Here is a 27,688-nt window from a genome sequence, read left to right as displayed (position 1 = left end):
TAAGTAAGAATGATGTATCTGTTGCACAGAATTTTTCCTTTTTTTTCTTCTCCAGTGTGACAAGCAGTTGCAGTACAGTAGCTTGCTTTGGCAGGCTTCTGAGTTTTTGTTTTTACCTAAGTGAAGTGTAAAAACACTTACACATGTGTTAGAGGGAGGCGTCAAAGGTGCCTTCCTCTTGGTAGGCAATTATTTGCTCTGGCTTTGTCTTGGGCAGAGAATGATCTTTGAAGGTTATCTGGAGGATGGCCTCATATAACTTTTGTGATTCCTACATATGACTGGCTTTTGAGAGGTGAACAAAAGTGCAGAGCACATCAGGAAGATAAATGCCAGGAAGGGAAAATAACTGTGTAAGCTGAAGACAATGTTGGCAGATGAACAAATGGGTATGAAGTGGGCAAAGAATAAATCTAAGCTAGAAACTGGAAAGTTTCCTGCCATCTGAGGAATGAGATCATGGAACAGCTTGAAGGGTCATGAATGCTTAACTTATTCTGCTATTTTAATGAGATTTCAGTGTCTTAATATATGGCCTGGGACCACATCCTGTGCAGCCCAATGAATGTCTTTCACCTCTTTTTCCTTTTCTTTTCTCTCTCTCTTTTTTCCTTTTCTTTTCTCAAATTCTGCTCTTACAGGTTTCCCTGCATTCACACCAGCTCTGGTAATCTGGCAGCTCTGGCATCCCTGTTTGGAGGCTCTGTCCAAGATATTCCAAGTTTGTGTTCCTCTGAAGTGCTACCCTTAAGGGTGTCAGTGTTTACTGACACTGTCCTGTGTGAGTCCTTGAAAGAAGCACTGAAGAGTGCAGTACTGTAAGGTTGGCATATGTACATAGTGTGGGTAAAAATCATAGAATGGTTTGAGTTGGAAGGGATCTTAAAGGTGATCTAGTTTCAACCCCCCTGCCATAGGCAAAGACACCTTTGACTAGACCAAGCTGCTCAGAGCTCCATTCAACCTGGCTGTGAATACTTCCAGGAATGGGGTATCTACAACTTCTGGGCAACCTGTTCCAGTACCTTACCACCCTCACAATCAATATTTCTTTCCTAATATCTCATCTAAACCTACTCTCTTCCAGTTTGAATCTCCTTTTTCCTTGTCCTGTCACTCCATGCTCTTGTAAGAAGTCCCTCTCTATCTGTCTTTAAGTCTTGCTTCAGCTCCTGAAAGGCAGCATATTAGGTTATTCTGAAGCACTTCCTTTTGCAGAAGGAACAGAAGAGAAACAAACAGAATTGTCTCAGCCTTTCCTCAGAGGAGAGGTGCTCCATCCACCTAGTAATATTGGTGTATCTCCTCTGGACTCATCCCAACAAGTCCATGTCTTTCCTGTGCTGGGGCCCCCAGATCTTGATGCAGCACCACAGGTGGGGTCTCACCAAATGGAGTGGGGGTATGAAATCACCTCCCTCGATCTGCTGGCCAAATGTGTGTGCATATACACATATGTACATGCACATATAATAGTGTTGTGACAATTTTAAATGCTCTTACCTCTACAGCAGAGGCTCCTGATCTCACTGACCATACAATTTGGTGGTCTGCAGCTCTGTAGACCTTGCCAATTACAGAAGGGTTTTAAAGATGCTGTTAGTGTTTGGGAATAATTATTTTGCCTTAATCACTTAAGAGAGCTCTCCAGGTGGCAGGGCTTAGGGCTGTCAACATTTTTCTCCCTTTCAAGAGTAGAAAGGAAAAGCCCTGTTCCAGTCCTGGTGGGTGCAGTGCTCTTTTTTTCTTTGTGTCTAAGCAGGGCTCCAGGAGGCTGGACACCAGGCTTGTACTGGATTGAATCTAAGGATGTTGTGGTCTCAGGCTTTCAGTACTCCATTTTAAGTACTTCCTTCCTGCTCTGCACTTCCCAAAACCCCCCCAGCTATCCCATCAATTACACAGCATTTATAGAAAAGTGCTAAAGACTGATGCACCAAAAAAAAAAAGTGTAGTGATAGGGTAGACTGTTCCCATGGGAGTAGGAGCAGGAAGTTGTGAAGAATCATATGTGAAGATAAGAAAAGACTTTAATACTGCTCTGTAATAGTTAAATATCTATGTGAGAGAATTTCACTCCAACTCAGCTTCCCAGATGTCTAAGCCTCAAACTGAAATGCAAAAGCATCTTCTTTCTTATTTGAAGGATGTTCTTGGAAAGACTGGGTAAAGGGGAACAACAGGAGGCTCTTTTGTAGAATTACTGTTAATACTTAGCCTAGTCTGTTGAGGCAAAGGTTGTAGTTTGTGTGGTCAGACAGCTTGATGGCTTGATTCTTGCTCAATGTTTTTACAATCTAAACATATGCTGTAAATAGCAGGCTGCAATAAATTGTGCTTCAGTTGCAGTAGGAATTAACTTAATGTAGAGTCAGTCATGTGTTTTTCACAGTGAAAAATGTACCATAAGGGTTGGTGAATTCAGGGAGTTTGCATCTTCAAATGTTTATTTTAATTGTGTGAGGCTTTTATCCTCGTGTTTATTGGGAACTTTTTATGCTAATCTCCTCTGATGTGCAGGTTGTGGGACTATTTACTGGGCTGCACAATGGCTGCTAGGCTTTATGGAGAAAGATTGCAAAACAAAAGCGTATTGACTCAGCTGTTTCGATCTATGTAAGAATAAAGGGCAGCTCCAACATGTGTGAGCACCTAGGCATGTAAGGCAGAGTTTTCTCACTGAAATAACCTGAAAATCTATAAATGATTTCTTTGTAACTTGGGATTCCACCAGACACTTAATACCTGTGTGAATTAATTATTCTCTCTCCTGCCTGTTCCCATGGCAGGCTTAAAAACCTTAACAGCACATATTGAAAAAAGAAAAATCTTTGGAGTCAATTGTGAAAAGACACAGATAGATCCACAAGAGCCAGAAACTGGCCACACAGTTCTGAGAAACACTAAACACTACTCAGAAAACAGCATGTTTACCCAGTCAATCTACTTTGTTTGCAGCTACATTTTCCTTTTGGGAAGAGATATCAGTTTAATCTGTGATCAAACTTGTAATCAGAAAATGGCCTAAGATTAATTATGGAAATGCCATTTAATTTCCACAGTCTATTAACGACTGACAACTGCACGAAGATCCCATTAATATTTACACAGAGCTGTGAGTTTTATCTAACATTCTAAGGATCAGATTCACACCTGCTTTAAGATCTAGGGCTTCTGGTTCACAGGAGAGCTATGAATTTAGCCTGTAGGCTTTTAAAAAGGAAAACAGATAAATCAATTCCTGAAAAATCAAGTATGAAACTGAAAGTTGCTGCATGATAAATCTGGGGTGGGGAGGAGAGGAAGGTGGCTTTGTGGGTTCCTGGCTTAAACACTGAGTTGCATTTTTGGTTGTGTAAAGCTTTGGCATTCTGAATTTTTCCAGTAATGTGTAGGCATTTCAAAATGAAAATTTATTTCTTTCTCCTGTTTACTCCACCGCAGATTTTGGACAGAATTGAAGATGTTCAAGAACTCATATTCTCTAAAGAACCTGACCTATCAAGAGCTCTTCTCCCAGTTCAAACTATGCATCTTACTATAATAGTAGCTCATCTGGGAACAGAAGAAGAAGTGAAAAAGTAAGAATCCTATGAAATTCAAGAGCAGCTAATTTTTCTGTAAATGTGGTAACCTTACTGCTGCTATTGTGAATCATTATGTTTTATTAGAGCCTACACACAATTCCTCTTAAACATTTTTTTTATCAGTTTCTGGCTTGCTTTCAGTACCTGTGGGGAAAGATCTTTACAAAAGCTAGCTGTGATGCATCAGAGATTGGAATTCTCTTATCTGCCACGGGGTGAAGAGAAAAAGCAGTGTGGCTGTAAATAGTATTACTGCTTTCTTACTGTGTTACTGCCACAAATTAGCTCAGCAGATGTAAGCTTCCCCGAGCTGCTGTCTTTTGAGAAACCATAGCTTTTCAGATCAGCCATACTTTTATCAGCTGGAAAATGTTAGCTGTTAAGATACATTGCATTAAGAAGAAAACAACAAAAAAAGTCTGCCTAGTTCCTTCCCAAGCAGCTCTCCTGTTGAATTTGAGCAGTGAGCTGTCACTGGGGCCCTGTGAATTAAGATGGAGCTATTGACAGATGACTGAGGAAACCTACCCTGTGGTCAGGAAGGCTAGAATTGAAAGAAAGGTCCAGAAAATAATGCCAGTCTGCTGCAGTTTTTTCTCTAAGCCTTATCTTACTGTACCACACTGGGAAACCTGGAACTTCTTGACATAAGGAGGCAGAAAGGAAAGGCCCTTATGTGCCTGGGAAGGCATCATGTGGTAGAGGGGGGAACCTGGTGAGAACAGCCCTTTCTCCAGGGGCCCTGGCACGTATCAGCACGGGAATGAAAAACAGGCCTCAACACCATATGAGTGTCACACAGGATCTGCTGGGGTGTAAAGCAGAATGCCTAGCTGGAAAGGTGTCAAAAAACCCAATATGACTAGAAAAAAACCTCTTCTGCCCATACAGGCAGCACCAGTTAAGCATGATTAAGATGCATATGACAGGCTTGTATGTGCCTTATTTTAAAATTACCTGCCTTATTTTTTCATTGCAAAGACTTTTTTTAGGGTCTGAAGGGAAAAAATAAGAGTTATATGGGCTAAGGAGACATGCAGAAGACAGCGTACAGTAATTCAGTAATAAAACCCTGTGCCAGTGCTGCTGACTGGGCAGGCTGATGTCCAAGAGGATAGGAAGCTTGTTGAGAGCCACAATCAAAATGGGAATCAATTGGTTAGGGAAGTGAGTGGAGCTAAGCAGTGTTAATGAGCTTAAGAGTGGATGTGTGTCTGTAATGTAAAAATAATGGACATACCCAATGAAAAGCAGATCTGCCTTGCCAAATGTTTTTCATCCTGTATCTTTTACCTGCCTCCATAGCTCCTCTAAACAAGGCTGTAGTTCAGTGGCCACTGCTCTGTGCTGTCATATGAAAGACTGCCTTGAGCTTTATTGTTTCTCAATTTTTAAACTAGCAGCCCTGCTGATACAGCTGGCCCAGCCCCTCACAGTGGGAGGGAGGCATCTTCACATCTAAGGGCAGGAGCTGGAGCTGAAATTTTTACATTAACATAGGACAAGGGGGAATGGCCTCAAGCTGGAAAAAGGCAGGTTTAGTTTAGATACTGATAGGAAATTCTTTACTACAGTGAGGCCTTGAACAGAGAGAAGTTGTGGAATATTCAAGCAGTCTGGATGAGGCTTTGGGTAACCTGGTCTGCTGGAAGGTGTTCCTACCCATGGCAGGAAGGTTGGAACTAGATGATATTTAAGGTCCCTTGTAACAGAAACCATTTTGATGGGAGAAGTTGTCTTAGTAGTATTTAATTTTTGCTTAGACATGATGAACTTAAACGAAGGACTAGATTAGCCATGCTTGTTGAGGTGGAAAATTCAAAACCCTCTGCAAAGAATTCACTCTTTCCAACTTCAGTCCTCTCCGTGCTATATCTTTATTGCTGGGTTCCCATGAGTCTTGGAAAGAAGCTGCTTTAATGCCATTATAGCTGAAATAACTCCTGTGTAGTGGTGAGGACTGTTCACAACATTGGCTGGAGTGGCCTCTGTATGCATTAAAGAGACTTTCCAAAGGGCATTAGTTTGTGCTGTGTGGGTTTTACTGCCCGGTTTCTATTTGTATGCTACATAGGTCCAAAATTTTTTAGGAGTGGAATGAATTCAGTGAAAACTTGTTTTAGGTGTAATGATAAAGTAAATGTGGCTGCAGAAGGCCCAGAAAGCTATGGGATGGTATCCTGCCATCCTTAATCATGCTGCAGTTTGTTAGAAGTATGAAGCCTTAGTAGAATGCTTCTGGTCAAACTCAGTTTGAAGACTGACAGGATTCCCCTTCCTCAGACACCAGGGCAAAGAAGGGCACTTCTAAAACTTCAGCAGGTGTTAAGTTGTTGGAATTCTTGGTGTCTACATTTAGAAATTTAATTGTTATACTTTTTCTGTGTCTTTAAGAAAAATGTTTTAATTTGCAGTATCAATGCCTTTGGATAATTCACTTTTGAGATTTCTCAAAAATATCTTTAAATATGCACAGTAAGGTGCATATTTAAACTTTATTAACATGGGATGCAGAGCTCAGAACATAACCATCAATCTGATACTTTTTACCTAGACTGGAATAGGAGGATATAATGGAGAAAAATTCTAATTGTGCTTCAGGTGGGAGAGTGAATTTGGTTGACTAATTTTATTCTTAAACTAAAACAGTTGTAAATGACAGTGAGAAAGTTTTAAACTACATGCCACAAATGGAAGTTCAGTTTTATCCCTTTTGACTCTTCAGTAGCATATATTCATATCTTTTCTGGAATGTTAATATTTTGAATGTTCACGTCACTAACAGAACTCACTTCTAATATATAAGCTAAGGTTGAAGTGAAAGATGTATTTTATTTTAAATCTTCTAACTGTTACAAAAGAATTAGCAATGAAATACAAGTGTGCCTGTGATACCTTGCATAGTGCTGCAGAGTGGTAAAAATCAGGTATATTGGCTGGCAATAAAATAAAACAATATTTCCATATGTCAAAAACCTAATAATTTTCAGTATTTATATACTGCTTACTTTTAAGGGCTGTTCTGGCACTGAAGAAAAGCAAGACTAAAGTGGAAGACATCTTGCAGGGTAAAGACCTTAATTTGACATTCCATGGGATTGGAGAGTTTAATAACCAAGTGCTATATGTGAAAATGTTGGAGGAAGACCAGAAAATGCTTAACAGAATTGCAGGTAAGTACAAAACCTCATTCTCTAGCACTTGTGATAAACCAGTTTGTAGAGTCCATCAGCTCCTGTAAGCACTGGCCCAAGCTGTTGTGCACGGCTGTGATGCGCTGCCTTTCCTCTCCTCTCTTTCTTGCTTGTTAAATATGAAGCCAACAGCTGGGTTCCTGCAGAGCATTAGGCCTAGAATAGGTTGTCTGAACTAGTATGGAGCAGGTGGGATGCACAGACATTCAGGTGAAGATCACACAGCAAGGCTAACTTAACCTGCTCTGCAACTGGAATCTCACAGGCCTGAGGTGTGCACAGTGTTCAAAGTGACACCTCTAACTGAGGCTCTGCTCATTCTAATAATCTGAAAGCCTATTAAGTGTTGGCCCCAGCTGAGTATACAAGAACTTCATTTAAACTGGAATATGCATGAAATCATAAGTAACTCTGGGGTGGGAGGTGACAAAAATGAGTATTTGTCCGCATATGCGTGTATAGCACCAGCAAATCAGTCTTTTGCTTCCACTGTAGAAGATGAAACAGAAGTGTAAAAATAGCTTGTCCTCTGCTCTAATTTTCCAAAGCAAAGAAGGGTTTATGAGATGTTCCAGATTTTTGATCTGCTTACCTGCATCTGAGTAAAGTTTCAGAAGGGCTTGATACTCTCTTCTTTCTCCCTACCCAGCTCTGCTTTTAGGACCTGCTTTAGCCTGCAATGAAGAACCTAATCTGTGTCCTGGGCTTCCACTCCAACAGAATAGAAATAATCAATATACATTACTTTTTCCTTACTATTTTCATACTAAGCAAAAAGGAAGCATAGTTCAACTAATGTTTCTCAAAGAGTCATGCAATACAAAGACACTGTGTAAAATTCAAAGAATATGATTCTCCAAGCAGTCTGTTTTTCTTTTTGTTGATGCTGTTTCTGACCTCCTCCAGTTCTCAGCTTTGATATTATAGTCCTGCTCTCTTATCCTCCTGTTTATTTTACCTCTTAAGTAGTCAGTGTATAATTAGACAATGCCTTTTATGAACAGCTTCTTTGCCTCAGCTATATAAAATTAGCCACTTGACTATCTATTACCTCTTGCTTGACTCTGGCCTTCACTTCTCTTCTTGTTCCACCCATCCCAAAGCTAATTTTGACCCAAAGCAGCTGTGCTTTTCTGATATGGTCCCTAATTATCAGGATTACAACCTCAACAAACTTGCCCATGCACAAAACCGCTTCTTCTCAAGGCTGTAACTGGAAATAGTCTTGACTGGAAGTTAGTAAAGTAGAAGGCAGATGATGCAATTTCCTGTAAGATCATATTTGGTACATTCCTGTCTACAATATATATACAATTCAGTGCCATTGAAATAAGGGGCTGATTGATTCTTTTGATGCCTGATTTGACTGTTTTGACGGCACTGCCTTGGCTCTCTGATCACTCCTGAAAGATACAGAGATGAGTACCTCACTCCTCATCTGAAAGTAACTGGTTTTCCCTGGACTCGTTGTCTCGCTTAACTAGAATTTTGTTCCCAATGAGTCATACCATACAAGGTCGATCTTTATCATGCTATTTTATCACCATCAGAAGTGTTTAATTTTGGTTTTGCAGAATGTGTGCTATGATGCTCTTTAAATATCATCTTGGACCTGCATTAGCTCTAAAAGCCATTGCAATAGTGGGTGGCAGATCCTTCATCTTCTCTGCCTGGATAACCTGCATCTTCAGGGTTTGGGAAACCTAATATCTAGCTTCTGATCTGAACCCCTTAATTGGATAGAGGAGAAAAAAATTGATTGCAAGCCCTGGGAATATTCTTCCAGTACTTGTGTTTTTAATGCAATATGATTGTTCACTGATTGCCTGAAATAATTCTTTGACTGGGAGACAAGCTGCCAGTTTTCAAGCTGTTAACTCTGTTAACAATGATTTTGCTATTCAGAGAATTGTAGCTTCCAGTGTTCTATTCTGCATAACTTCTGACCATTTCTAGAACTTAATGAGTCTGGGAATTATGCAAATATGTATCAAAGTCTATCCTTTCAATGACATCCGCAAAGAGATGGGGTTTTGTCTCCCCTTCTCTCAGCAAAGCAATTGAATTAATTGTTATACAATGAATAGGGTTTTTTCCCTTACCTTTTAGTCAATATTTTTGGTTGTCATGAGCTAGGTGTGAATTTTAAATGCTGTTTTTTTGAGCAGCATGATGGGCCAATGATTTGGCTGGCAAAGGTCACGACACTCCTGTCAGCTGTCTCTGCTTCATCATGCCCTTATTGATGGTTTGTCAGCAAGTTTAAGAGTTCTGCTTGCTCTAATGAAGTCTTTTAGCTTCTGAAGTGTTCCTGACATTGGCCAGGTGACTGGCCCTCCATCTGCTTTTGGTACTACATCATGGACTTCAGTTTCAAAGTGGAGAGTTAACCTATCTCTAGATCAATTAACTGCAATTAATTAGTAAATTCCAAGTGTTTCTGAGTTTATCTTGGTGCTAGTGGTCTCATCCACTTTGAAGAAGAGATACTGCTTAGGATGTTTTGGAACTTTTGTAGGACATTTTTCATATGAGCTAGAGAACACAGTGTCTGGAAAATTGAGTGCCAACCTGGCATGGACAGGGCACACCATCCAGGAGCCTTGTCACCATACCTACTTTTTGAAGATGATTGCTGGCTTTGACCTTTCTTCCATCATCTGCTTTTCTGATGAAAATCTGCTCATGGCAGTGAGACCTTCACCTTCTATTAAGAACCCCTTCCTGCTGTTCTGGAGGCTTGGAGTTAACCAAGAGTAGATGCTATGTTCAGATTTTCTTTCTTAGGTTAATATCTACCTGGTTCCTTTTTATGCAGCTAGGGGAGGGTGCATGCTGGATGATGCATGGGGAAAGGCTTTTTGCTCTAGAGGGAGCTTAGACACTCTTTGGTTGTGTTTTTTCTCTGGGGCTTGCTGTGCTCTGACCAACTGACATGGGAACAAAGAGACTTAATATGCAGAAATTCTTCATGTTAATATGTACTTTTTGACAAAGTACCAGGGGCACTTTAGGTTGTTTGATACCTAACCATAATCACCTAGGACCATTTTCAGATGCCCCAAAGTATTTGCAGCACTCACGGCAGACCTACAGCCAGGCTGTACCTTCTGCAGCAGCAGCTGGAGGCCAGGTGGCCATCCTGTAGGGCACCTAAAAGGACATTAGATGCTTGTTTGGACAACTGGATCCTATTCCTTGTGTTTTCCAGATGGAAAATATAAAAAGCAGTTGCCTTGGCAAAGTGATCAGACAGCCCCAGCTGCTGTTCCCTCATAAATACTCTGAGAAGAAACATTTTAAACTATTAATTAGCTGAACTCCAAGCCAGAGACCTGGCCTTGATACAAATGCATATGACAAACTAGTGGAGACACATGTAGTTCAACTTCCTGATAGGTGGAAAAACAAAATGGAAGCAGGGGGATTTCAAAAAAGGCGCTCATCTGCTATGTAATATGCTATTTTTTACACAGTTTCAACATTGAACCTCCTTCTTTCAGTGCCTAAGCAATTAAGCAGTAACAAAAATGGGTGTTAAGACTGGGGGGATCTGACTAGAAGAGCTACAAATGCTGCAAGTTTCTATTTTAAAATGCTTATTTATTTTTTCCCCCCTCTTCCCCTCCCCCCTCCACCCCCACTAATTTATCTGCTTTATACAATGAAGGTATAAAGATCTCTGTCAATAAGAAAAAAATCTTATTTTTACTGGAGGAGTACTCCAGCCTTAGCCAAGGCTTTAAGCGTAATTTTGGACTTACTTCCCACTGTTTAAGCTCAGCTGTTGCACAAAATGTCTGGTTTTGCCAGACTTGTAGGGATCTGCCTCATGCAAACCTTACCTTGATATATACTTGAGACTCTGCATCCCCAAAGTCCATGAAAACCAAGAACAGTTCAGCTTGGTTTGACTTGTCATTAAAATCCTTAGCTGAAAGGCCTTGAAGAATATAAATCCTGGAGTTACGGACACTTTTTTCTATGAAGGACAAGAGTTTATGGATTTATAAATATGTGATCAAAGTTTTTAGGCCAGTGACATCATAAACACTTTGCATCACATTTGTGTCTGGGGAAGGAGTATTATGTTTGTGTGATGTTCCCTCCTGAATTGCTTTAAGTGCTGTGGAGTTGTAGTAGTTTTGGGAATCTAGCCTTTTTTTTTTCCTGAAAGCTCTTTGCTTCTTGCATTGCTGTTTGCAGTAACTGGGGAGAATCTGTTCTGCCACAGACCCCAGCTGTGGCCACTGGTGGTGGCTGCATCTTGCTCCTGGCAGGGCTGCCATGGACAGATGCTTTCTTGAGCTCGCCATTTGGTAGGGGATTTATGAATTCAGAAGGAATTGTGTTGCAAACACAGAAGCTTGGATCCAGTCTCAGGTTTACAGCTTATGTCTGTATGTTATGCAGAACTTTGGTATTGACTACTTTTCCCAAATTTTTGTTGCCTGTGATAGTGCAGCAACTGGTTGCCTGGGATGTGTTTTAACTGTCTTGCTCAAGACAGGGATAGTGGCTTTTTGTCTAACCTCCCTCTAAATATTTTTCCTTGCCTCCCTAGTGTTACTTATTTCTTTCTTTCTTATGCTATCTTTTTCCAGAAGCTGTGGAAGAATGCTTTATTGAAATGAATCTCGACATTTCAGGAAGTAAGGACTTCAAACCACATCTGACTTTCCTGAAGCTCTCTAAAGCATCAAGGCTGAGAAGAAGGGTAAGTAACTGGGTGTAAGAATATTTTTCCTAGGATCAGTTCTAGTGATTACTTTTCCTTCAATGAGATCCTTGGGATCTAAGCAATAATCATTGCAAGCAGAGAACATAACTTCTCTTATTTAACAGAGCTTGTATATAGGCTGCTCAACACATTTGTGTTTGTTCATATCTGGAAGAAATGAGGTCTGTTGTTAATACTCTGTATGGCACTCTTGTAGACTACAGATTTACTTCCCTTCCATTGTGGCTGGTCAAATTTGCACAAAAACAATGTCAAGCTGTTTCTATAGGGCAGGATGGCTTCTGAGCAATATTTGTCTTCTGACTAATATTTACCTCAGAACAAGATTAATGTCATGTTGGAAGTCAGGCTGGTGCCTTGATTTATACTAGTAGTGTGTGATGTGCTTTTCTAACCTTTCCTGCAGCATTGTATGGGATTTATCACAAACAATTAAAGTAAAAAACAACTTTGATTAGATTGCTCATTTCCCAGTGGAACACTGTCCTGCTTGTTTCCAGGAATAATACTTGTATTTATGAGGTCAATATATTGCAAACCTGAAACACTAGAGGAGCATGCAGAAAGGAAAACAGAAAAAGCTATAATAGCTGAAGAAAATGACCTTGTTCAAGTACTTTGTATTGACTTGATATTAGCCTTTTGTATACATGATAAAATCAAAGTTGGCTAGGACTGATAGTTCTGTGCTGGAGGCTCTTTCTTTTATACTGCCTATAGGGATTTTCATGAGCAGAGGCATCTGCAATGTCTAATGCAAAAGAAACTGTACAGTAGGCACGTAGGAATTACTGTTGCCTCTTGTCTGGAGTATTTTCGCACTTCCTCTTACTATGAAATTTAAAATTAAAAAATAGAATTGTAATTTCCTGCCTGCTCTCCTCTTTTGATCTCTATCACTAAATATAGCTTAATCTCTCATAACATGATTTATGTATGCTGTCTCATTGCATACACACACACACACATATATATATAAAAATAAAAAAATGCAAGTGTTTAGGTTTTTGAATGTTAGAATATCAAGTGGTATGCCCAGAAGTGGATGCAGTGTTCCTGCTGTGGCCTCACCAGTGCTGAGCAGAGGGGAATTATCTCTGTCAATATGCTGGCAACATTCCTCCTAATGCAGCCCAGGATACTGCTGGCTGCCTTTGTTGCAAGGATACACTACTGGCTCATGGTCAGCCTGGTGTCCACCAGGACCTCTAGGTCCTTTTTCTGCAAAACTTCTTCACAGTCAGCTGTCAGCCTGTACTTGTGCCTGGTCCATTCCTCCCCTGTGGCTGACCTTTGTGCTTCTTGTTCAGCCTCCTGAAGTTCCTGTTGGTCCATTTCTGCAGCCCACTGAGATACCTCTAGTTGGCAGTACCCTCTAGTGATCAGGCACTTCTCCCAGCTTGTTATTAGTGCTGTTGCTGAGGGTGCACTCTGCCCCAATATCTAGATGATTAATGAAGATGCTAAACAGTTCTGGACCCTGTATTGGCCCCTCTATGTACTGTGTACATCTCTAGTTACCAGCCTCCAAGCAGACTTTGTGCCACCAATCACTGCCATAGGGAACTGGCTGTTCAGCCAATTTTCGATCCACCTCACTGTTCAGCCAGCTAATAATTCATCAGCCTTCTCTATGGAGATGTCACATGAAACAGTGTCAAAAAATTTCCTGGACTTCAGCTAGACAATATTCACTACTCTTCCCTTGTTTATGAAGCATTACTTGTTTTTGTGCAAATTTGTTTTCACAATGAAACTGTTGCTCCTAAAATATTATTTTACAGACCAGGACTGTGAAACTGGAGTAGGACCATATATTGAGTTGAATACTGGGGGCATGTGAACCCTATAATGTACAAATGTACATGTACAAATCTCCCTGAGGTTAGTAAGGCTCAACCCTAGACATAAGACATAATCTTGAAGATCACTTACTGCATTTCTTTCCAAATATAGTACAAATAAAAAGGAGGAAACTGATTACTTTTATAGTATCCCATTCCTAAATAGTGCAGAAGAGAAATCAGCCCTCCTAAACACTAGAAGATGCCAAAGTATGAATAAGACAAAATATCACTTAAGTTATTATGATGCCATCTACTGGCTGTAATTACTTTCTTTATACCATAAATAACTGTTTCCTCCTAGAAAGGGTGCTGTTGAAGTATTTCACACAGTTGAAGTGCTTCTTATATGAAGCTTAAGAGGTAATTGCTAAGGCAGTTTATATTTTATATCTCAAGCACACTTTGTTAATGAGAGGTATGTGACGATACTGGTGATGTAGCTGCAGACCTCATTCTCATTTGTGGGGGAAGAGAAGCTGGTTCTCTTTAAAACTGATAAAGCTGTAAACTTTCACCTTGAAGTTGTGCATCTTTGGCTTTAGTTGTGTGTCTAAATATCTCAAGAGGCTAGAGAGATCTTGGATTGTGTGCTTTTTATTCTGAAGAATATGTGCTTTTTATTCTGAATAGCTACCAAAGGAGCAGTATGTGCTGTTTGAAGATCAGGTTCAAAATGGGCAGTGTGACCCTGGCATAAATAAAAAATATGGGCTCTTCAGGTGTTTCGATCTCTACCTTTCCAGTGAGCCAAAAGGAAACAGTTCACCTCTTAAGAGAATCCACTTCATTACTTGTAGTAAGAGCCTTCTCCAGTGCACAGGCAACACAGTGTGGGCTGTTAGCCTTTAGTGCTGGGCAGTGCCTGATCTCACCTCTGCCAGAGCAAAGTGGTGGATCAAGTGCCTCAGTGCTAAAGTGGAAAATGTTTGCTTGTTTCCTTTTATGCTGTTTTAAGTAGATTCACTTGGTGCAGGTGTAGAAATAGCTGTGGTCTACCCTGGGTTGTGAGAGAGTACGTTATTTAACAAATATTAACAAGTCACGTACTTGTATTAAAATATTTGGTGCTTTATAATGGAAGGGCAGTCCTAATCCTGCCCTCTTCTGGCTGCTTGATAAGTTATCTTCAATGATGTGACCTTACTCAAGTTTCCATTATCCTCCCAGATTACCCAGAAAACAGCCCATGCGCAGTGTGTCTCTGCATTTCAGCAGAACTTGAACCTTGTGGCATTTAGGTGACATGCAGCTCCTGGCTCCTGAGCAGCCTGCCTCTGACTGACACATGGGTATCTCTGGGGCACAGAAAAAGTGTGCTGTTGGTTTATTTAAACTTTCAAGTGTTTTAGTCACCTCAGGCAGCAGTGCCTGATGGTTTGATGTGTTTGGTTATGAAGCTATTTATATCTGCTTCTACCCAGGTGACACTGGCTGTTCTGGCTGTCCTCCCACAATCTCCATGCTGTGAACCGTACATATCCACCTGCTAATAAGTCTGTCATTATGAGGAAGAAGCCTTGTAAAAATGCTCTCTTTTTTTTTCTTCCCCTGGTGTTTGGGAGCAGGTCTGAACAAACTGATTGAGAATTCTTTGAGGCAATGTGCTGCAAGGAGCTCCTTGGAGCCTTGTTAGCTCACATACTCATTAGGTTAGGAGAGGTGGAGACTATTCTCTGTTGTTTAATGATTCATCTGTCCTTCATTACATCTCCATATGTGCCCCTAGCATATGTGGTTTGCTATAGGCTAAATGCTTTGTGGGAGCCCCTTGTATAAATTGGCAGCCTGTTGAATTGCTGTCTGAATTAAAGGCCTGGGAACCATGGAATTGTTGGGTTTCTCACCCATTCTCAGTGACACCTGCAGCTAGTGCTGCTGTGCACAAACTTGTTGAGGGGGAGAAGAGCAGAGAAATCACTCTGAGGAGCTGCTGATTTTTGGTCTTGACAGTCATATGATTTCTAAGCATGTGCTTTGATATGGCAATAGAAGTGACTTTCCTTAGGCTGAAAAGAAGTGTCAGTGTTTAAAAACACATCTCTAGGAGTGTAACCTTTCAGTTGTGTGTCGACTGTTGTAGCATTTGGCAATTGAGATACTGGCAGTGCTTAGTAGGTATCTAAGAGCTGCTAAGGTTTCCTTTTTCTTTTCTGGCTTGCTGGAATGAGCTTGTTTTCCCAGTTAGTCACCAAGTTAAATTTCTTTTGAGTATTTCTTCACAGGGATGAAGGTGCATGAACTCTATTTCTAACCTGTCTTTAGCAAACATTTTAATTACTGTTGTGGAGAGTGAGCACCAAGGAGAAGGGTTAACTTTTCAGTCTGTTAAGACAGCTTTAAGATGAAATTGAGTAAGGTGAACTCTAGCTGAAATCAAGCAATCCCTCCTAAAGGCAATTCAGAATAATTATATGTGGTGGCTGTGAACTTGCCTGAATTACCTAAAATTAGGTGGATGCATTTAAATAACAGTAGGTTAAATTGATCTGATTTTGTATATTTGGCATGTTTTTTATTCTTGAGGAGAGTAGGGTAGATGGAGGATTGAGCAAAAGCCAAGATTCCCATAACTTTAATTTGTAATGGCTGGCTTTTCTCAGTATCAACTTAAATACTGCCACATGAAGTTGATGCTGTTATCCTTATTAGGTGTGAGGTGGGTGGGGTGGTGTTTTCTTTGCAGGGTTTTGTTAAGATAATACTTGACACACCTTCCTAAAGTGCACGAGTATTTGTGTACCTATATTATACACATAATGTCATCTTGCTCTTTCAATAAATAGGGCTTCAGGAAAATTTGTGTGGATCTGTATAAGGAATATGAAGACAGCCACTTTGGCACAGAGCTCTTCAGTCGGATTGATCTCTGTGCCATGCGCAAGAGGAAGCAGGAATCTGGTTATTATTACTGTGAGTGTTCAATCAATGTGGGCTCCAGTAGTAGGGAAGAGAGTAAAGAGCAAGAAATGCGGACAGAAGATGTGAAAGAAACAAGCAGGGAAGACCTCCCAAACAATGTAGCAAAGGCTGAAATAGGAGCAACTCCTGCAAGCTGTAAGCTTGCCTCAACAGCAGTAGCTGATGATAAACCATCTGAAAATACTGCTGAGGCCTCAATTGCAACTAAAGAAAAAGAAATCAATGAGGCAAAGGGACAGCCTGAAGCTGCAGATGGGACTTTTCCTACAGCTGGAGATATCTACTCAAAGTCAGCACTTGGTCTGCTGCCAGCAAGTTCAGATGTGTTGAAAAGCTTGGAAATGGAACAAGAAAAAGCAAAGATAACAGATGGTAGTTTGCAAAAAACTGAAGCAACAGAATATGCTGAACCTGGTCAGACAAGTTTAGGATAAAGTTGTTGCAATCCTTGGTGAACTTGGTGAGGATGGAGAAGACAAACAGGTACAGTGGGGCTGAGGTCAGAGGGGTGGGTATGGTGAATTCATTTTTTGCAGGAAACAATCTTATCCAGAGTCTGATGAAAAAAAGTAGAGCAAAATCTGAGGGGGAACATCACTCACTGAATATTGCAATGGCAAAATGCCTAGCTCAAAACCTATACCACCATCAATGTGTGTGAGCACATGTACTGCAAAGACAAGTGAGCTGTGGTTTAGAGAATCAGACCCTTCAGCAGCCACAAATGCTGTTGCCAGACACTTTTGGTGCCCAAATGCACATTGCTGCCTTGGCTGAGCTTCATTCTGTCCTGCTTCACCCCCTGTCCTGGCCCTGCACCCTCAGCTTTTCTCCTTTGCCCGTTTGCCTTCTCCTCTCTGATTGCTGCCTAAAGACACCTCCTCTTGCTTAACCCCTACAGCTGCTCTCATTTGTGACTCCAAGCCATGATTGCACAGGGTCGTTCAGTGCATGTCTGTAACAGGTAGATGGTGTCAGCTGTTAACACACTAATGTGAAGTACATGCTTTCCTCTGACCCAGTAGATACTTAATGAGAAAATTATTTTGCCTGACTTATGGAAAATGCTTTTTTGGAAGAAAACAAGGTATAGCACTAAATACTTTCCCTTGTTTTCCTCTCCCTCTCCTTTTCTTTATCTAACGAATTGTCTTTATAAAATGCCCTGAGGAGCACACAAGGGACAAGAGCGCTTTTCTAAAGCGCAGTTTTGGCTGGGGCTGACGTTTCCTGGCTTTGCCCTTTGCTGGCCGAGGCCGAGCAGAGCCGTGCCCGCTGCCCTTGGCACGGGGGCGGCGCTCCCGGCGGAGCCTGACGGCAGCGGCGCCAGCAGATGGCACCGCTGGAGAGCCAGATGCGCCGGGAAGGGACCCGCGGAGCCGCGGAGCCGCGGGACGGCAGCCGGGCGGGCACCTGCCAAACGTCTTTCTTTCTTTATCTGCTCCAATTGGAAAGATTTACTTAGATACTTTGTACTTTTTTTTTTTTTTTTTTCGCGTGGGGAAAAATAAGTGCGCAGTTCAAATTAAAAAAACAAGTGTGCGATGAAGAAGTAGCTCCTCCTCCCCACACGTACACACCCCGAAAACCCAAAAATTGTTGTAGCATCAAGCCTCTTTGCTTCCCCACAAGGTTCCCCATTTAGGCAGAATGGCCATGATGCACTCTGTTAAATTAACATCAGGCTGGCTTAAAACTTGTTACCAAACTTTTGACCGAAGGAAAAAACAACAAAGAGCTGTATTTGTACAATTTTCACAGGGAGTGGAGGGAAACAACCCTCCTCAGCCACCCACTTTGCAGGAGGAAAGGGAAGGCTCTGCATTTAATGAACCTGCTTTGTACTCACTCTGGGGTCTGTCAGATCCCTTGTGTTGCAGTGCTTGGCAGAGCATTTATTTTTATGTCCCTCCACTGAAGGTTGTGGACTTTGAAAAGGCTGTCCCCAAATGGTCTTCTAAATGCAAATTCCAGAGTTGCTATTCCCAGCTTCTCTGGGGTCTTCAAAAGGCAGCTAAATTATTAGAGAAAGCCTACAAGGTTATTTTGGGGGAGTACTTTAGAGTTGACACATCAGGGAGCATCTCTATATCAAGGCCTTCTGGATGATTTCTTTTTTTTTTTTCAAGAAAACTTGCTTCAAATATACACTGACAATACAGTGTTCCTTAGTTTTGGGTTGGGTTTTTTTCTAATTCAGAAAAGGATTAGCAGCATCATTCAATCATTCATTGTAAGAACTGAAGTGGGTTCAATGGCCTAGGACCAAATACACTTTACAACATGCTGTATTTCTTCTTATTGAAAATGTTAATTATCTTTTTATAGACAGATGGCACTGGAGTGTAGCAAATGCATGGTGAACCTGCACTCATAAACATTTGGGGGTTTAGTGTGTACAGGGTCCAATTAAGTTTAACTCTGTTTTAGGGTTATTATAATGAAAGAAGGATAATTAATTTCACTTATTGCGGGAGTAGAGTAACTTGTTTTGGGACATTAACTTAAAAATATACTTAAATTGTATCATTGTGATTAATCTTGACAATTCAGAATAGTGCTTGAAACCAAATATCTACCAAATGCATCTATTTAGTTTCTAATGACAACCAAGCCAAAATAAGCTTCTGTAATTCTGTTCAAATAATAACATTTTCAGCTTTGTGGTGGAGAATATAAAAGAAGTAATAAATAAGTCTTAAATTTTGTTGATGTTCTGCTTTAGCCAAGAGTTTTTGTTTCCTGTTATTTTTTTATTCAAATTAATTGAAATATATTTGATTATTAGACATTTATGATGTAAAACAAGACGGAGAGAGTTTCTGAAAAGAAAATCTTTATAGGGCTGAAGAAGATTAATTGTCCTTCTTTATGACTACTGTAGGGAAATTACACTATGCAATTCAGATCCAGAAGGCAGTTTGATTCACTCTTTATGATTCCTGCATTTGCTGTCTTTTTCCTATGATTTTTTTTTTTCTCTCTTTGGTCTCTAACTTGCCTGGGTTTTTTTTCCCTTTGAGTAATTTTCTTTATAAGCACTAGTAGTTAATGTAGAAATGCAATCTTCTACTTTATTGTAATTGAATTTAGTTGAATGTAACTTGAGTTATTGAAATAATGGTGCAACATTGGGGTTGGAGAGAACTTGCAATAAATATTACCCACTGTGACTTTTTGTGTAAGTGTTCAATGATGAATTGCACTGCAATGATAAGTACTTTCCAAGCAGGTTGGGAGGAGGCTGGTTTTAACTGGATGTTTCTAATAAATAGGATGCCAAATCCAATGGAAATAGTGTTCTGTAAATACCCCATCATGAATACCATGGCTGCTGTTAGGCACTAAACATCAGATGGGCCAGTTCTTTCCTGGATGTTCCATATTTTGCAGGTCAGATGCAACTGAACAAGAGCCATATGCCTCTGTGTTAAAACAAATGAAAATTATATTGGTTAGTTCAGCTGGCTCTCTCCTTCCATAGTCTTGTACTTTCTACATATGTAGAAGAAAGCAGAGGCACCTCCTTGTTTACCTGCATTTCATGTCAGGAAGATGCCAGCCTCCTCAGCTGGCACTGCAGAGCCAAAGGAAAGGTGACAGCTTCAGGCAGCATCCCCACACTCATCCTGCCTGATCCTTTAACTAGGAGCAGAAAGTTGTAGGGGGGTGAGTGATAAACTGACCTTCTTGAAGCATTTAATTTCCATTTGATCTTTTCTGCTGTTGTTAGTCACAGTTTCTATGGTGTAGTGTACTACCAAGGCAGAAGTCCTACACTGTTTCCTTGCATGCAGGTAGAAGGAATAATCCCTCAATTTAAAACATTTAGCAACACTTGCTGTTGTTCCTCATAAATTCTTATGTAAAAAGCAAACACAGACAACAACAACAAAGAAGAAAAAACTTGGAGTTTTTTGCACGTGCCCACACTCCTTGCAATGTCAGCATAACCTCCAGCTGCAGAGCTGCAGGCTTAGCCTGGAGAGAAGCTTTTTTATGGCACTCTGGAGATCAGAGAAAACTCTGGATTTCTCTCTGTTAGGAAATGTTCTCTTCTTTTCTCATCATCATACTGTCTTGGAACTAAAAGTAGTTGTTGGAATGAAAGATAAGTTTAAGAAGTATTCCTGTTAAAAAAGCCACATCCTGGGGAGTATTGAAATGTTGTAAATACTTTCTTTTTGGAAGTGGCTATTCAGGGTTAGAACCAGAAGGACACATCTGGAGCCCCATAAATCCTAAGCAAGTTAGTACAGGAGTATTCTACAGTTTTATTCTCAAAACCATTTCCAGATGGGCATAAATCCAAGCTCTGTGTAGGTTTAACACCTCTGAATCTGGCTTCCACCCATGGGTTTTGACCTCTGCAGCCAAAACCTGAAGCAAGCCTTGTAAAAAGATTCCAAAAGAGACTATTAAATGGAAGCACACTTTTCTGGCTCGTGAAAGAAAATTAATTTCTAAATTTTTTTTTTTTAAGTAGTAAATGCCCACCCAGGGCTTTTTTTTTTCCACTATGACTTTTGATTTTCTAATAAGAAAAGTGCTTTTTAAGATCAGCTGAAAAAATGAACAACTTCTTTTAGAAATTTTTAGAAATTTTATTTAAAGTTATTTTCTATCCAAGTTGCAAGATGCGGGGTGTCAGTGCTTAGATCAGAGGTGGAAAAACAGATCCTGATTTTAAACTGGACATAGCACTTAGATAATTCCATCTTTGAAATGAAAAAAAAACCTTGTAAACTGCTGCCTGGCTGTTTGCTACCCTTTGAACCTTGAGTTTCTTAATGTAAAAAAAGAGAGATGAACATCTGTATGAGATAGTAGTTTCTATCCCTCTTTGCCAGAAATCCAGCATTTATTATCTGCTGGTGGGTGCCAAGTTCAGCTTTCATGCTGTTGAGTAAGAAAAAAATAATACTGAATAAGCATTAAATAGTGACAAGTAAATATGTTGGAGAGAGGTATCACACTGAGCTTCTAATGCACTTGTAAAGCTTATGGGCTGTTTCACTTTTCCTTAGACAAAGAATCTGCTCAACTGCTTGTGAATAGTGAACTGGAATCAAAGACCTGTTAAAGGTTTTTCTTGTGATAAATCCCCTTGAGGTAGAGGGCTAAGCTTAGGATGCTCTGTAGTTCATAGGTGTTTTTCAGAATTAAGCTGACTTGAGGTCAAATCCTGCTCAGACTGAAGTGGAGGCAGTTCCATCAGTGACACTGGAGTCTTATCTAATTCTGCTGAGACCAAATCAAATCCCCAATTTTCTGCATGATAAAGGCTGTTATTGAGAGCTGCTGGGAATTCTGAATATTTTTTGCTGAAATAAATTTAATAGAGAAATGCAGAGATTCTTCTGCCTGATCTTTTTTAAGGCTTTGCTTCCAAATGCAGCAACCTAATGTGAGTGTGTTGCTTCACAGAATAATAATTCTCTTATCTGTATAAAATCTATGGGCCTGATTCTTGATTCCTATCCCAGTGGGGCACTGTCTCCTTGTGTTAGGTGACCTGTGGGAAATCCAGCCTGGACAGATACCTTGGCCAGACAAGAAGGAGGCTGAGAGGGCTATGGGAGACTTGGCAGCTCTGCTGACAAAAAGAGTTTCTTCTCTCACCTTTAACTTTGTGGAAAAGACCTTTTTGGTCTTGGTTTACTTTACTTAAACCCACTAATTAGTCTCTGAGGCTGATACTGAAATTATTCTATCTACTAATTTCACACATAAAGCACCCAGAAATGATTATTTCCAGAAATAATCAAATTATATTGAAACATGTAAAACATAATTAAAATAAAATTATATTGAAGCAATATAATTTCAGCCTGGATAATTGAAACCATTTAGGTACTGTTATGAAACCCTTTACAAAATGGGTTATAAATAAATACACTATAATGGTAATATATTATCAGTCAAAACCCAAATGAATATTGAGTTTTGCTTAAAGTTATATTTTAAGATATGTTTCAGGGCATTTTAACTGTTGCTGGCACCAGAAAAAACTTTAAATGCGTAAGAAGTGATATAAACATAAAATTTCAGGAGCTTAAGATTTGAGGAAAAAAAAAATAACCTGAAAAGAGATGGACACCCTTGTGGCAGTATTTGTTTTACTTTTTAAATTTTCTTCTCCATGTTTTGCTCTCCACTGAGGACAAGAGCCAGGTATCTATTCCTCAGCATATCTGCACACCTTATCTCTTGACTTGTCCTATGCACCACCCCCACTCCTGTGCTGTCACCCATTTTAGTAGCTGCAGGACTTGCAGTGACACTGTTCTGGTTTTTTAAAGCAAAAAAGGAGAACCTTTGCTTAGTTGATCACTATTTATGTGCATATAAAGCAAGCAGTAATGCATGTGAACGTGATCCATAAAATCAGGTTTCCCTCAGCCTTTTATAGCCAGGAGAAGTACTTATACATTCAAATCTGCCTCTCAAAAACTTAAAGTACACTTCTCTTCCCATTGTCAGGAGCATGGCTTTGTAGAATTCACTAAACTGATTCACTGTCCCATCACTAGACCACCTCTTAACACTGCTTTTCCTATTGCTGTTTATTTTTTCTGCTACTCTTAGTTTATTCTTCCTCCTACCCATTCATCCAGTTAGGCATGGGGCCATACACTTCGAAGTCTTCCATGATGCCTGTGTACTTGAATGCATTTCCCAGCTGGAACGTTTTCTTCAGTTTACTGGTGTAGAGCAGGATGCCCAATGCCACGCCTTTGAGCTGGGCATTGGGCTCTGGGCTAGCTCTCTTTGGCAGCTGTTAGTCTGCTGCTTGTAAGCCCCTTTTATTCTGGTTTCCAAGAGCCCCTGTGGCAGTGGGGGCACTGAGCCATCCTGAAGTCTCTGAGCTGCTGTAATCCTCCTTGGAATAACTGAGGAAGAATACTGCTGACTTACTGTAAATAGAAAGTGGGGCCAGCACAAAATGGAATTGCAGTAAATGTAGCAGCAAGTGTACATCAGGGTCTCACAGAGCAGCACTTACACTTTCCTTTGCAGATGCTGGCTGTTTAAGAGCAGACAGAAGGGGCACAAGTTCTCCCTGTAGTCTCCAATTTACTCAGATGACTCAGAGATGCAGCAGCAAATTGCAGGGTTTAGTGTCAGGGGCCATCCTGTGTCAGGCTGCCTCCAGCCTTGGACATGTGAGCATATCAGCCATCACTTGTCCATGCCCCATCCCTGGAAGTGGCCAATGCCAAGGTGGATGGGACCCCCAGCAACCTGGTCAAGTGGAAGGTGTCCCTGCCCATGGCAAAAGGGTTGAAACTGGATGTTCTTGAAAGTCACTTCCTTACATAATTTAACCCTGTAACTCAAACTATTCTGTTCTTATGAAATGGTTCTTCCATGTTCCTGTTCCTGGGGGTGTGGGGCTGCTCTGCAGGGTGAGCTGCCATGCTAAGGCTGCTGCTGTCACCTCTGTCCTTCTCCTCACTCGCTAAGGGAGGGTCTCTGTGCTGCAGCCTGCAGTTGTAGGAAATGCTCCAGCAGTCCCTGGAGGGAGAATATCCACTTGGGACACACCACTCACAGTGCTGTGGGGCCTGGAAACAGCAAGCTGGCACTAAGGATGTCCTTCCTTGGGAGTAACTCCTGCCTTGAGCTGGGCCCTTTCCCATGTGTTTGATTTATGATGCAGTACTGATGGGAAGAGTTCCCCTGTCCTTTTGAGCCGCTTTCATAGGCTGCAGGTGAGCTCCTTGGCATTGCCTTCAGTTACTACTTGGGCTTTTTTCTTCTATTTTTCTCCTTTTTAAATTATCTTTGGCAACTTTTAGCAGGTTCAATCTAACCTCACATTTCAAGCAGCTCTGATTACCAGGTCTGTGGTTTTAAATCCTGCTGCACTGAAATCAGCTATTATTTACTCATTGCCATCCCCATCTATGACACCTGTTTTACTCTGAGTGCATATGTTACCCCATGTGTTGCACCAGAACTTCAGTTTTTAGCATTTGGCTGCTCTTTGGGCTATGTAGAAGTAATGTCTTTTCCATCAGCACAACCATGCTGATTTATTTACGTCATGTTGATGCAGATTCAAGCATGTGTAACAATTGCTTACACTCTCTACCATAACAGAATTATTCAATTAAACAAAAGCTGATTAAGTTGTAGCCCTTGACAGATGAGAAACAGAACAATTCTCAGGACTCTTCATAGAAGGAGGCTTGCTAATGGTTCTATATTTTAAGACTGTAAAATCAGTGTATTATTTACTATTTCAAAATCATGAAAACGACACACTCCCATGGCTGATAAAACACAGATATTTCAAAAGAAGGCTGCATACTGGATATTGCTTCCATTTACTATGTATTATACAAATAGTCTATCATCTTATATGGTTGGAAGGAAAAAAAAGATATTAAGCAATCCAGCATCATAGTATGGAATATTTATCAGCATGTGTTTTAAATGAATATATTACTCACTTTGAATCTCCTGCTAACAAAAAACTTCTCAATCCCCCACATTGCCACATGTATTCTGTTTTTATGTTAAAAAGAAAGAAATGCCTTGTGAACATCTAAAGATATTTAGGGAAGAATCTTTATTTTCCCTGCACTCTATAAGTATTCCAACTGCTCATAGGAAACCACAACTCATTTTAAAATAATTTGAATAACTTATGCTATAATTTCCTAATGTTTTGACATCTTGAATTTACAGAAGTATCTTGGAATGTATGAACTGATGGTGTGAAAATTTCATTTCTAACAAGAAACTGAATTTTAGGATGGCAATTCTAAATAAAGGATCTGTTGTTGATCCAAACCTGATTCTTGTCTCCCACCATTTCTTCAGGCTGGGATTAAAAAAAACACTTGTGCTCACTTTATCAATTTTGCTGAAACACATATATCTATTATTTTTATAGTGGCAGAGTTACCTGAGTATATTTGCCTAAATTTCAAGTGAGATTTATCTAGAGGTCTAAACTAAGCCAAGACATTCTGCAGAACATTTTGTGAGGTACTTAGTTGCTGGCAGGTGTTGAACCATGACAGATATATACCTAATCTCTTTGCCAGAAAACATTGCTGTTGAGATATCTGTTGCCTATGTGAGAATTCAACCTTTTGGTGACTCATTAGGCAGCCTAAAATGTTTATTTGAGTAGAGGACTGCATTTCAATTTGCCAGTGAAATGCAGAGAGCTCTTATGGAGGGTGTCATGAGTGGAACCACAGGCAGCCATAGGTGAAAGCAGCCAAGAGCTACTCACTGGTCCTGGTAGAACTGCAACATTTTGTGGTTCCTATTTTGCCCACATTTGACAACCCAAAACTACAAGGACAAGTACAACAGAAACTCAAGTGACTTGTTTCTTTACTTTCCATCTTCAATAGTGCCTTCTTGGCATCAGAGAGGATGCAACCTGCACTTTAACTAGCTTTTTTTGCTCTTTAGGTAACTCCTGGGGCTTGTTAGGTGCCACGCTGGCAGCTGACATACAAACAGGTGATGCCTAAAAGCTGCTGACCTTCCACAGCTCATCATGTATCCCTTTTCTCTCTTCCCAGATTGTCAGTGACACACATGTACCAGCCAAATGGCTGCTGAGACACAACACTGCTGCAGCATTGGGAGCTCACTCATCCCAGAACCATGCTACAGCTTCTGTTCAGGTTTTCCTCTCTGCGTGCCAGAGGGGAGCCAGTATATCCCAGCAGAGAACTTTGCTAGGAAGACATCCTCACCTTTCCTTTCCATACTGGACCCAAGCAGTATTGTAAAGAGTGCAAGTGCTTCATTAAGGTGACTGCAGCAGCTCTGGATTAATAGTCTAAAAGGAGGAACAACTTCCTTCCACAGCTTGTTCGTGGTAAGAGATGATGAGAGATGCAGCCTCAGTACTCATCCTTGTTTCAGTGCTGCTGCTCCAGACGCTGCACACATTGCAAAGACAGACACAAGGACAGGAACTGCTCTGCTTGCATTTTCAAGCCTTGAGGTAGCCTGTAGTGTGAATTATGTTAGCAGTGCCAGCAGACAGTTTTAAGTTTCCAAAACCCAAGGAGCTGCTACTATCATCATCTTACGCTGTGTTACCACAGTAAGGTAATAAGCAGTGCCCAACTTTGACTGTTCTCATTTTAAGTTTCTCATTTCGAAAAGAATGTTAGCAGCTGTCTAGTGTCACTTGTGTCCTTAAATATACTGCAGGGAGGTCTTGCTAAGTTATTTTGTGTAATATTGGGTGCGATGAGTCTGAAAGACAGTGAACTAAAATAGCACTTCAGTGCCTCACATGCAGAAAGAGGCTCTGTTAAGCTGAAGGATGAATCTCCTGTTGGAGGACAAGTGTTCATGGCTCTGTTCCACAGCAGGCTACTTGCATGGTTTGGAAACATCACTCAGAGGCAGATACTTGCATGCTGTCCTCATTGAATACTGGTGCCTATACTCTGCTCCATTTAAAGAAAATAAAATCCTGGTCTTTGCACACTTTGTCTGTGGCTGTATCTCTGTCTTGTTTTCACAGAGGAAGATAGTTGTGCTCTGTACCCAAGATATGAGAGAGAGAAGTACATTAAGAGGTGATCTGATATTAATTCAATGGGGAGTCTATAAGCATTTTAAATAGTAGTTTCTATTAGGCTCTGAGAACAAACTGCCTTTCTTTAAAATAAATTTTGATTGTAAAGTCAGTAAATTTAAAACCTGCTTACTCCTCAGAGAGACCTTAAGTATACTTCAGGAATGAGGGAGGAAGGCAAGTCTATAGTGTTGCACAAGTATCATATTATCCCATTAGGAATTTATCCTTATGGAGCTGACTCTGGTGGCTTTTATGTGTATTTGCAGGCAGTTTTGTGTGAGACCCTGCCACAGGTTTCTGTGCTGCTCCAAGGTGTGAAGGGAGCTGCACTGCACCCTGTACAAAACCACCTTCCTGCAAGGTCTTTAGCAGCTTCAAGTCTTGCCAGAACTGACAGTCATGTCCTGAATTCCTGCTCCTTAGGAGGCTGATTTAGCTTTTGGCAACAAAATGGGAGCTGTATGGTATTGCCAGCCTGCTCTCAAGCAGGTCAGGCAGGATCATGCCAAATCTTATGAGCGATGAACAAAATGCAGTCTGAGGCTGTGTAATGGTATTAAATCATCTGATGTGATGCTAAAACTTGATTGCTGAACATTCCCTTTTTACTTGCCATTCTTTACGTCAGCTATGAAATTTAGCATGGAACAGGCTGCTTATTTAAAACCAAACCATCTCTACCCATTTTTGCCTTCCAGGCTGAGAGTATCAGATATGTGTCTTTGGTAGAACCAAACTTGCCATACATTCAGGTAATACTGCTACCATAAAAATAATAGAACTCTGTTTCAGCAAAATTGATAAATAAAGTGAACACAAGTGTTTTTTGT

The 27,688-nt window shown here is 40.6% G+C and overlaps 1 protein-coding gene across 4 annotated transcripts in view; it reads left to right on the top strand.

Annotated features, from left to right (window-relative positions):
- The window catches only part of LOC143694989 (uncharacterized), a 126,272-nt gene that overhangs the window by 15,983 nt on the left and 82,601 nt on the right, over positions 1-27,688 (top strand). For 2 of the 4 annotated variants that reach the window (XM_077184337.1, XM_077184338.1), the window contains 4 exons: positions 3,445-3,581; positions 6,603-6,760; positions 11,386-11,498; positions 16,153-18,017. In XM_077184337.1, coding sequence (XP_077040452.1) covers positions 3,445-3,581; positions 6,603-6,760; positions 11,386-11,498; positions 16,153-16,722 — 978 coding nt within the window. In that variant the 3' untranslated portion in view covers positions 16,723-18,017. Of the gene's footprint in view, positions 1-3,444; positions 3,582-6,602; positions 6,761-11,385; positions 11,499-16,152; positions 18,018-27,688 lie in introns of those variants that run through there. The other 2 variants (XM_077184342.1, XM_077184352.1) reach the window with 1 other exon arrangement.

This window comes from Agelaius phoeniceus, chromosome 1, assembly GCF_051311805.1.
Source record: "Agelaius phoeniceus isolate bAgePho1 chromosome 1, bAgePho1.hap1, whole genome shotgun sequence".
Taxonomy (NCBI): Eukaryota; Metazoa; Chordata; class Aves; order Passeriformes; family Icteridae; genus Agelaius; species Agelaius phoeniceus.
The sequence above is the reverse complement of the archived record's forward strand: the minus strand, read 5'-3'. Positions and strand labels throughout refer to the sequence as shown.